Source organism: Podarcis filfolensis, assembly GCF_964270895.1.
Source record: "Podarcis filfolensis genome assembly, chromosome: 7".
Taxonomy (NCBI): domain Eukaryota; kingdom Metazoa; phylum Chordata; class Lepidosauria; order Squamata; family Lacertidae; genus Podarcis; species Podarcis filfolensis.
The window spans coordinates 24,826,437-24,838,657 of NC_139603.1; the positions used below are offsets into that span (position 1 = coordinate 24,826,437).

Consider the following 12,221-nt stretch of genomic DNA (forward strand, 5'->3'; position numbering starts at 1 on the left):
GATTACCGAAGAAAGTCTAATATAAAGTATACATTCAAAGCAACATAATTAACAGGAAACTAAAATATTATCTTTAAGATTTCAGAATAAAACATTGCAAAGGAGGTCAGCTACAGAATGCACATTTAACAATGCATAGTTACCCCAAAAAATGATCTAAAGCATTTCAAAAGAAAACATTACTAAAGGAAGTCAGATATAAAATGCACATTTTAAACAGCATGGTAAGCAAGAGAATAAAATGTTGTCATAAGCATAGAACATTTCTGCTGCTGTTGCTGCCAGTGGTGGTTCATGGAGGGCAGTGGCTGTGGAAGCTCAGGCTCAATGTCTTGGATCTGCAGTAAGAAACAGCCAAGGCATTTGACTCAGCTTTTGTAGCTGGAGTCAGTTCCCTTGTTTAGGGAAGCTTTTAATGTTTGATGCATTACTGTATTTTAATATTTTGTTGGAAGCTGCCCAGAGTGGCTGGGGAAGCACAGTCAGATGAGCAGGGTATAAATAATAATAATAATAATAATAATAATAATAATAATAATAATAATAATAATAATTATTATTATTATTATTATTGTTGTTGTTGTTGTTGTTGTTGTTGTTGTTGTCAGGGCCCTACCCTCCCAGGCCAGATGGGAAAAGACAAGCAGGACAGGGATCAGGTCTTTCCATAGGCCCAAAAGGGCTCTTCGGGGAGAGTGCCATCCCTCAGTGGCGTAGCGTGGGTTGTCAGCACCCGGGGCAAGGCAAGTAATTTGCGCCCCCTAACCCGTGGATTTTAGCACTCAAGTCTCTTCCACAGTGCAAGCGCGCCCCCCCCCCCCCGATGTTGCGCCCGGTGCGGCCGGGCCCCCCTGCACCCCCCGCGCTACGCCACTGCCATCCCTGACTCCCAACTAGTTTCCCATCATTCTTCTAGTAAGACACTTTTAAGGGATGGAAATTCATCATCGTTGTTAAGTGTGCCAGCGTGGTTGCTCGAGAGCGAACAGGCAAGACCCCCATTGGTCTTTTCAAGGCTTTATTATCTGTGCAAAACATTCATAGTGCAGAATGTCTCAATTCCATGTCTGCTTAGTCGCTAGCAGAATCTGGGAGTGGGCAGTCCTTAAACTTTCCCCAGCAGAGCAGTCTTTTGACCCCCATCCTACGCCTCCCCTCTCTGCGCGTAAACCGACTGTGCAGATAGGGCGTGGGAAAAGGGGGGCCTGCCCCCCTTGCTTTGCTCAGGCTTGGTGTTGCAGCTCTCTCTTGCATCATCTGACTCCTGCATGCCTTCCCCACTGGAGGTATGGCTTCCCTCCTCTCCGGAGGAAGAGCTGCTTCACATGATCTTCGGAGGCTCCCTGTAACACAACTGCTCTTCCACCTCTCGCCTCTGAGCTGATGGCAGTTCCCTGACAATCATCATCATCATTGCACTATTTATACCCCACCCATTTGGCTAGGTTGTTCCAGCTCCTCTGGCCAGCTTCCAGCACATATGAAAACATAATATGACATCAACCGTTAAAAACATGGATTATGGCTGCTGTGGAAATCATGACTCTTGCTCTCCCCTTGGTGCTGCTGCTGTGCTACCCAGAGCTCAGCTTTGGTTTGGTTTAGCATTGCATCTTAACTGAGGCTACAGACAAACCATAGCCAATGCTATTTCTTGGTTTACCAGTCATGCTTTCTCTCGGGGAGACAAATCTGGGGTCAAACATAAGACCAAGCCAAACCATGGTTTAGCTGTGGGCAGCACAGCAGCAGCAGGAATGGGGGGATGAAAGCAACTGCAATTCCAAGTACAGTGGTACCTCGGGTTAAGTACTTAATTCGTTCCGGAGGTCTGTTCTTAACCTGAAACTGTTATTAACATGAAACACCACTTTAGCTAATGGGGCCTCCCACTGCTGCCGCGCCGCCGGAGCACAATTTCTGTTCTCATCCTGAAGCAAAGTTATTAACCCGAGGTACTATTTCTGGGTTAGTGGAGTCTGTAACCTGAAGCGTATGTAACCCGAGGTACCACTGTACCTGCATGCTCATGTGTTCACACTTTGCCATGTGAACCGGGTCACTGAAAGACCGTGGAAATTAACAGGAATAATTGGAATAAATGTTCCAGTTATTCTTCCATTTTGCTGGATTTCAGTCATAACACAATTGGTGCTTTAAAGGGATGTTTTGAATAACAAAAATGGCAAATTCCAGGAATATATTCCTACCTGAATATACAAAATGCTCTGACACCTATCTGTCCTTTTATTTTCCAGAAACCAACACATTATTTTATATACTGATTATTCCACTCCTCATTGCCTTGGTTGGCATTGCCATCTTTGCGATACTCTATCGCAAGAAAGGGAAAGCACTGACAGGTACGTAGCATTTAATTATGTCTTTCTCGATCTGTTGCGAAAGCCATGAGTTCTCTGCACACTTCCTATTTCAGCCTCCTAATTTGCCTTCGTAAAAGCTAGTGTATAAATCACCACTTTAATCTTTTAAACTGATCTTTAGTGTGCTTTTTGTTTTAGCGAATATGTTGCAACTTTCGCAAATAATACGTTTTGGATCTGAAACACAGAACTCTCATACATGAAATCCCACCCATTTATTTAGACATACTCAGAATGCAAAATGTGCTCATACGCCATGGGCACAATCCGTCTGGAAGTTACCCTGTGTAAACCCAATGAAATTAACGAGTTGTGGAACAGCACTTTCATGTAAGAGCTGCTACTCATACAATTTTCATCCTAGATCCTGAGCAGTGTGTGCACTTAATTGTACACAAGAGATTGCCATGCACACGAGCATCTCTGCCTATTTCTAAGGAGGGAGCACACTGGCCTGTACATTCCTTTGTACACGTAGGTCTGCTTCCTCCACTGAGAAGAATGAGATGACCTTAACTGAAGAAGTGTGCATGCACACGAAAGCTTATGGGAGCCAGTGTGGTGTAGTGGTTAAGAGCGGTAGTCTCGTAATCTGGTGAACCAGGTTCGCGTCTCCGCTCCTCCACATGCAGCTGCTGGGTGACCTTGGGCCAGTCACACTTCTCTGAAGTCTCTCAGCCTCACTCACTTCACAGAGTGTTAGTTGTGGGGGAAGAAGGGAAAGGAGATTGTTAGCCGCTTTGAGACTCCTTAGGGTAGTGATAAAGCGGGATATCAAATACAAACTCTTCTTCTTCTTCTTCTACCAAGGGTATCTGAAGAAATGTCCATGCACATGAAAGCTTATACCAAAAACAAACTTAGCAGGCCTCTAAGGTTCTACTGGACTTTTTTTTTAATATATATTTGAACTCCCTTTGTGCATCATAACTTGTGCATTTGATAGCAGTTGCTGGATCAGGACTATTAGCTTCCATGGAACTTGTGTATTGGTGTATAATTCATGAGCTGAAATCTGAGCTGGTTTGATTCCATGAACTTCGGTCTAAATGGGCCTAAATCCAAGCGCTTCAACTTTACTGGGTTGTGACTTGAGGGTGCGGCTGCTGAGTCAACTTAAAAGCATGTCAGACTGGTTAAAGTGGTTTTGTGGCCAGCCCTGTAAATTTGTACTACGCTCCAGGAAGAATCCTTCGGATGGATTGGAAAATAACAATGACCCCTGCTGCATAACAAACTCTTAAAAATGTCGGTCAGGTCATGGTCTGGATTCAACCTCTCTATACCTGCCAGTTAGCATTTGAGACCCATTTTACAGATATTTTACCTTGTTTTCTTGCAATTTTTTGCTATCTGAGACTCAAGGTGCAGAATAATTAGACAATAATTAAGCATATACATAGCATACCTTAAGGGACTGTTGTGAACAGATACTCTGTTCTTCATAGGAAGCAAGAAGTTGCTACTACAGTGGTGCCCCGCAAGACGAATGCCTCGCTAAACGAAAAACCCGCAAGACGAAAGGGTTTTCCAATTTTTTAGCGGCTTCGCAAGACGAATTTCCCTATGGGCTTGGTTCGCAAGACGAAAGCCCACAGGGAAATCTCCGGGGACAGCGGGGAAGCGCAGCGCGCCTTCTCCTCTGTTCCCGGACCTGTCCTGAAGGCTTGCGGTGGGAGAAAGGTTTTCCTCCCCACCGCCAACATTCAGAAGGCTGTTCTGAAGGCTGGCGGTGGGAGGAAAAGCCCTTCTCCCGCCGCCAGCCTTCAGAAGAGTTTCCCCCAGGGCTGCCTAGGCTGCGGATAGCAGCCTGCTGCCCCGCGCGAGGGGCGCTCTTAAGCAGAGCGCCCCTCGCGCGGGGCAGCAGGCTGCTATCCGCAGCTTGGAGAGCCCTGCAGGGAACTCCTGCAGGGCTCCCCAAGCTGCGAATGTCTGCCCTGCGCGAGGGGCGCTCTGCTTCAGAGCGCCCCTCGCGCGGGGCAGCAGGCTGCTATCCGCGGCTTGGAGGGCCCTGCGGGGAAGTCCTGCAGGGCTCCCCAAGCTGCGAATGTCTGCCCCGCGTGAGGGGCGCTCTGAAGCAGAGCGCCCCTCACGCGGGGCAGGAGGCTGCTATCCGCGGCTTGGAGGGCCCTGCGGGGAAGTCCTGCAGGGCTCCCCAAGCTGCGAATGTCTGCCCCGCGCGAGGGGCGCTCTGCTTAAGAGCGCCCCTCGTGTGGGGCAGCAGGCTGCTATCCGCAGCCTAGGCAGCCCTGGGGGAACTCTTCTGAAGGCTGGCGGCGGGAGAAGGGCTTTTCTTCCCACCGCCAGCCTTCAGAAGGCTGTTCTGAAGGCTGGCGGTGGGGAGAAAAGTCCTTCTCCCCCCGCCAGCCTTCAGAAGAGGTCAGCGGACAGACTGTCCCCGGACCTGGTCTGAAGGCGGTCTCCATAGGAACGCATTAATTGATTTTCAATGCATTCCTATGGGAAACCGTGCTTCGCAAGACGAAAAACTCGCAAGAAGAAAAAACTTGCGGAACGAATTAATTTCGTCTTGCGAGGCACCACTGTACCTTGATCCTCAGAAAATGCCCTCATTTGCACCTTAGCCCCCAAGCAATGCACATAACTCATGGAAACACCATTTCTTTCAATGGAGCCAATGAGATTATCTTAATGGATTTTGTGTGTGTGTGTCTTTTATGTCTCCCCAGAGCTGTATATAATTGTTCCTTTGTCATTTCATGTGATCTTGCAACAGACGATCCAACCAATCATTTGCACCCAGTTAGATCATTAACAAGTCAGTCATAGGCGGATGGCACATGAGATGGAACAAAGACACAGTGGATGTAGAATGTTCTATTTTTGGCATAGATGGTCCAAATAGACACACATTCCATTTGGAGAGAGAGAGAGAGAGAGAGAGAGAGAGAGAGAGAGAGAGAGAGCGCTTGCAATGATTGTTTTAACACACAATTATTTTTCAGTTTTTGAGAAAAGTTGGTTTAAAATTAAACAACTTCATCCCACTTTAATTTAGTGAATTGAATATTGTGGCTTGTAGCCAGACATTGTCAGTCTCGTAGTAGACCCACTGAAATCCAATGAGATTTGAGTTAGTCTGGACTATTAAGTCCCATTAATTTTAAAAACTTAAACTAACTGGGTCTGGATCCAGCCCTATACTTGCTGCCTTGTAATTTTTTTAATGTTTAACCTATTAAGGACACTGACCAGTATTAAATGCACCAGTCTACTGAAATCAGCTGCCTGATGTGCACCCAACTCTTGCGATAGATATTGACTAGACAGTCTATCAATCAATTTGGGCTAAAGTACTTGGGCTTGAGATTAGTTAGGATAGATGATAGATAGATAGATGATAAATAGATAGATAGATATAGATAGATGATAGATGATAGATAGATAGATAGATGATAGATAGATAGATGATAGATAGATAGATAGATAGATAGATAGATGATAGATAGATAGATAGATAGATGATAGATAGATAGATAGATAGATAGATAGATAGATAGATAGATGATTGATAGATAGATAGATAGATAACTGGCGATAGTGTGGGCAGGAATACCAACAGAATTTCCCCATGTACATTGTATGTGGATTGGGGCCCCTACACCCCCCCACCTATCTATTGACAAGAATTTCGGCTTACAGTATGTACATATACTAACTTAGCCTAGCTTACCTCACAGGGCTGTTGAAAATATAAAATGGGGAAGGGGAAGATAATGTACACAAACCCGAGCTCCTGGCTGAAAAAGCAAAATGCAGATATATGCCACAAGTCAACATTTCTTCCTCTGACAGCTTAGCAACTGTGATTAAGTGTCTTTAGCAATGGTACTGTAACCTGCTGAGCTCCAAAGCCTTAGTGCTGTCTTCTGTATTTTGGTTTACAATTTTTAATTTTTTTTTTGGTAGAAATGTACGATTGACTTATCTTTTCTTTTTTTAATGAAAGCTCAGAGTCTGTGGCCCCTGCTAGCTTGGGTTCTGCTACATGTGTACCCTCTGTACCTCCATTTCTGCAACTCTGAGTGTGAGATGTCCTGGACTCTTCCCACACCGTTCAAGTGATAGTTAAATCTATAAACGGTTGGAGTCAATGACACAGATACAACCGTCGTCCCCCCCCAACTTGGTAGGAGTACGGCATGCTAAAGGGTTAAGCATCCCAGCAAAACCAGCTTGAATTGATGGCTTTGGGTATGTGGTTCTATCTGTGACTCACTTATAGCGTGCAAAAATCTAATTCATTATTTTCTTTGTTTCCCCCTCCAGCAAATCTACAGTACTGGGCCAATGACATGTGCAAGCAAATGAAAGGGACAAAGGTGAAGTCTTAAGGCTGTACATACTGTGTTACACTTCGCCGCCTCCCTCTTGCTTTCCTTGGCAGCTGGGGAACCCAAGTGGTGAATTAAGGACATAGGTTTGTCAGCAGCTATTTGGTAGCTGCCAGGCCACATAAGGAAGGGCGGGAGGGGGGTAGCGAGATTGCAAGGAACAAAGAACCACAAAGAAGGTCGCCTGGCATTTAGTCGCGGATAGTCAGAAATTAGCCCTGTGCAACGGCTCTGAGGCTTCCACACAAGCAAAAGATCACTATTACTAACAGTCTTATCACTGTGGATTTCTCAATGGCTTCCTTGGGCTCACAGTCCATACACAGTTCAAAACCTCTGTGACCCAGTGATTATTACATGCTATCTATTTTAAGTTGTATTTCTTTGTTCAAATGTAGTTATCTCGTACTGCTTTGCTGCTCCTTTCCAATGTTTTCGTGCTGCTGCTTATGTGGCCAAAACAGCAGGCTTGATGAGGACCTCAGTGTTTATGGAAGCACAGATATCTTTAGATTCAGAGAAGGTCCTTTTGTACTGCTCTGAATTCACCTACCGGGTGTTGGGCAAGAGAACCTGTCCCCCTCCCTTGTTGAAGATGCATGTTAAGGCTCCTCAGCTGTTGGAGGAGAGGCCAGAATTGTTATGGTTGCATTGTAAAACTTCCTATTTTTTTAAGTGCATTTTCCCTTTGGATTCTACACAGGACTCTCCTCATGGTACATTTGTGAACAGAAGTGTGGCAAGCCCGGCTGGACTTCGGCTATTGGGGGGCACATATTTGCTGGACCTTGACGAATATTCTTTTTCGGAGGATGCATGTTACCCACATGGAGACATCCTGAATAGGAAAGCAAGCCCTGATGCAATCTGCTGTGAATTGGGAGACGATTTCCCAACGCTGCCTCCCGCAGCTGTGACTGAAGATGACCAGTTTAGGCAGATACCCACAGAAGACGAGTATACGGACAGAACGACCCAGGGACCTTGCTATTTCCCTTTACTGAGTAGACCTGAAAGCAAGCCTGTGTCGCCGTTCTCAGAGCCACTGGAAGTAGGAGAGAATGACAGCTTGAGTCAGTGCTTCACGGGGACTGAGAGTTTGATAGACTCGGCAAACTGCTGCTGCTCAGACCCTTCATGTGGAATGGACCCTGTTCAAGTTTCCTCACACCAATGCCTGCAGAACTCTTTTCATCAATCCGCCTGCAGTAGCATGGGAGATGCTGATAACCGAGGCATAGGTGTCTCCCTCTCAGTGCCCAAGGAAATGAGGTGTGCTGCCTGTTGTGTGTCCTGCAGAGAATCTTCCAGCAAAACTGGCAACACCATGCATTCTTTAAAAGAAAGTGGGCCTTCTCCACTGTGCACCTGTTGCTTGGACTCTCCCTCTGTGGATCAGTGTGGTTCGGCAAGCAACAATGGTGTCAGAAGTGATCCATCTGACGGAAACGGCACAAAGGACCATAATGCAAAACGAGCTCCTGAGTCGTCAAACGGCAGCACTTCAGATCCCCCAGCAGCATCTGGTAAGCCTACAACAACATGCATGTTGCTTGCATGGCAATCTTTAGGCTGGGTGTGCATCATGTGGCATCAGCATTTCAATCTCATCTGTAAAATCAGGTGTACAAAGGAAAGTGGCTGTGCTGGTCCCGTGGGTAACCCAAGAGGCAAGGTCCAAGTCTGGTCCGTGATCAAGGTGCAATGTGGAGGCAGTCCATAGTAGCTGAAGCTGGGTGCAGGGCAGGGTGTCAGGTGAAGTCAGGAACAGGCAAGCAAGCAGGGAGCCAGGGCAGGTCAGGAGCTCAGGCAGGAACTAGCAACCAACAATGTTGCTCCCGCAACTTGGGACTGGGGCTGGCTGGCTTCTATCTGCCCCGAGGCATAGGGCGGCCCCGATCCTCTGGTGATTCACCTCTCCTGGCCTGAAGGTGAGCACTCCTCTTGCGGGAACTTAGTTCCCTCCGTCTCTCTGCCCTGAGCCTCTGTACCTCAGGAGAGGCTGGAGGGTTACCGGACCCAGAGGCAACCTCCTCTTCCCCTGACAGGACTGAGAGTGGAGCACCTGCAGGCAATGGGTCCTCCATCACCTCAGGGGCCAGAGCAGACTCGGCTGGTGCCTGCACCTGAGGATCCAGCACAGGTGAGGACCCTTCAGGCTCATGCCCCAGCCCTGGCTCAGCTGGTTCTGGAGGCGGGGAATCCTGTGCAGGCTGGGATCCCTCAGGTTCAGCATCTGAGTCCGAATCCCAGGCCATCACAGTGGCCATCTCTGTCATGTACCTACCTGGGTCATCAACTTGCAAAGCTCTGTAGGAGACATGTGTCAGGCTAGACAGATGTTTGATGTGACCAGGCAAAGACATTGTTGCGTTCTTACTCATGACGGACACAGGGGCAGCTTTGAAATATGTGTAGGCTACTGGAAAGTAACATCCAAATATTAACAAATCCCCTTAGGCCCCAGGCAGCTAATCTGCTTTTGGTTTTTCCTCCCATATGTTTTTCAAAATTTTCTGCACAGATCATATTTATGGCAACTAAACAAGAATCATGACTTGGGGGGACCATTTAAGACAGACACTCTTTTTTTCTTTTTCTTTTTTGGGATATTCATTTGAAAGCAGACTTAAGGTGAGCAATGGAGGTTAATGTATGGAGTGATCCAGTCCATAAAAGTCCTGCATATCATCATTATTAGAATTCCTGCCCCCCAGCAGTCCCTTGACTGAAGGGTAAAATCTTCCTCTTTTTCTGGTGTAAATTGAAATTGAAAACAGGAGTGGCCAGCATTGTGCCCATGAACATATTGGCATCCTTGGGAACTTCCCCTGGCACCCCCAGAGCCTTTGTGCCACCCTCACTGCCCCTTTAGATATGTGTGTTGCCATTTTTCCTCTTGAAAAAGTACGTAGAGCAAAGGAGGAAGTTGGAAAGGGCAACATGTTTCTCACTTCCTCTTTCACCATTATGTGCTTTTCGAGGCTACTGATCTGAGCCTTGAAAGGCACATAAAGAGGAAAGAGGAAATGGGAAGAGTGCCTCACTTCCTTTTTCAGCGCAGTGTGCTTTTCAAGACTGAGATCAGCACCTGAACAACCAAACAGAAAGGGAAGAGGAAAGGGGAGGGTGAGAGGGAAAGCAGAGCAATCTGGGATGCCCTAAAGGTCAAGAAAGAGCAAGAATGGAGGGCCAGAGAGAGAAAATATATGCACGTATTGCACACAAACACACATCAGATCCAGTAAAATGGATCCTATTGAAACTGCAATTTTATTTCACAGGTTCCTGCCCAACTCTCATCAAATCAGAGATTGTATTTTTCTTTACTGACTGAACTGTAAAAATCAAAGCTTTGGTGTCTTTCAGTGAAAAAAAAGTGGATCTGATACAAATTCTTAGGGATTTTGATGATTTTTACAAGAGAACCATTCAAAGCCACCATCAAATGATAGGTTTCCTCTCTGAGTGCCCAGATATGTGAATTGCTGGTGGGTTTAATTGCCATTCCTGTGTAAATCTCCTAAGATCCCATGAGTATCCATAGTGTAGGTTGATGATTTTGTGGTTCTAGCAAGCACCAGATCTGTGAATTTATGCAGTTTACCAATGTAAGATTTTAACTGATTATGTTATTGTGTTGTTGTTTTCTGAGACCCCACGTTCTGAGACTCAGGCTATTGCATACAAAATCAGGGGGATCCATTTTAATTCTATGGGATCTGACTTTTACCCAGATGCTATGCTCACATACATTTTCTCTCACTCCTACTCCTAACTTAGTTTGTCGATAAATGTGAAATTCAGTGCATAACAGGAAGGAGACAAATCACATGAAGGCTGTGCAGTAGGAGCCTTAGATATGTTCAACTCTGAAGTTTCAAAATGGCGCTTGTCCTTGGCTCTCTTTTTTTGTTTAAATGCCATACAGAAATGGAAGCTGGAGGCAACAAAATGGAACCCCACCTGGGATATGTCATCCAATGCAAATACCTTTATGATGCTTCACAGGGCTCCTGCAGAGGAACTGTTCATTTATTCATCCTGATTTGCTTACACAAAGCTTACGCAGTGGTTAGACCATGCCAGGCTTTTATTGAGCATTTGTTCGTTTGTTTACAGGGTGGTTATATGACAATGAGCATTTGTTCTGATTTGCTTGCAGGGTGTTTACAGGGCTTCCTGTTCATCATTCATTTGTTCCACACTTTTCAGTGTGTTTCCCTATCGCTTTCCAAGATGAAAAGCATCCGGCTTTTGTTTGTTTTTTATTTGTTGCCCTAGGGTGACAGAGCCCTTTAATCCACTTTAATGGTGCAAATCTAAAGTTCCAATACACACTTGAATCCCTCCTACAAAATACTGACAGTCTGGAGGCACCTAGAGTAAGGCTTGCCCTGCTTATTAATCTTGCAGTTAATTCAAGGATGCTATGAATGAGCCAGGAACTTCTATTTTTTCCTGAGATTCTGGAAATGGTCTAGACCCATCACGGTCACATGCTGGTGCCAGTGGTTTCTCTCCACCCATTCTCTGGCATTCTGCAGCCCTGGCTAGCTAGCTGGCAGGCCAAATGTTATGGTAGTGGTGGTGGAGAAGGAATAAAAAGAAAATCCCTTTACCAATTACAAACTAAGATTTTCAGCTCACCAGATGAAAGCATTAGTCACAATTGTTGTTGTTTTTTGTTCTGTATGTGAACTCTTGAAAAACAACCATAACATCGTTTGGTACATTATATGTCTTGACAGTTATCCTATGATGCAATGGATTAAAAATGAGTTCTAGGATCCAAAACAGTTTACATACATTTACCTGGAAGTAAGTCCCACTGCTTTCAGAGGTTGTAGCTTTAAAAATTTTGCCCTGCTGGTGGTTCAAATCCCCACAACAGGGTGAGCAACCATTGTTGGGTCCCAGCTCCTGCCAACCTAGCAGTTCGAAAGCATGCCAGTGCAAGTAGATAAATAGGTACCACTGCAACGGGAAGGTAAATGGCATTTCCATGCACTCTGGTTTCCGTCACTGTGTCCCGTTGTGCCAGAAGTGGTTTAGTCATGCTGGCCACATGACCCAGAAAGCTGTCTGTGGACAAACGCCAGCTCCTTTGGCCTGAAAGCGAGATGAACACCACAACCCCATAGTCTTTGATTGGACTTAACCATCCAGGGGTCCTGTACCTTTAGTACAAATCTCTTCCTAAACTCTGACCCTAACTATTAGAGACAGAAATTATCCATGGATTCATTTCTGATCAGGTACCGCAATCTGTAGCTCACGTCTGGTGCAAGATTCGTTTAGTTAGTTCTTCTACCACTTTGTGTTGTTTATCAAAGGCTAGAAAGGAACAGCTGAAAGGACCTCATTTGTGGCATGAAGCATGCAGGCTTCTGGGGACCTGACCTTGGATCCCTCTACACATGTGTGATGCATCTGGTAAAGTTGATTGACATCTCCCATGATCCTTAGCATCTTAAAGATG

At 45.8% G+C, this 12,221-nt stretch overlaps 1 protein-coding gene across 1 annotated transcript in view; it reads left to right on the top strand.

Moving 5' to 3' along the window:
- The window catches only part of TNFRSF11A (TNF receptor superfamily member 11a), a 41,985-nt gene that overhangs the window by 24,763 nt on the left and 5,001 nt on the right, over window positions 1-12,221 (top strand). Inside the window, exons 7-9 of the mRNA XM_083623866.1 lie at window positions 2,259-2,363; window positions 6,675-6,727; window positions 7,443-8,265. Coding sequence (XP_083479992.1) covers window positions 2,259-2,363; window positions 6,675-6,727; window positions 7,443-8,265 — 981 coding nt within the window. The remainder of the gene's footprint in view (window positions 1-2,258; window positions 2,364-6,674; window positions 6,728-7,442; window positions 8,266-12,221) is intronic.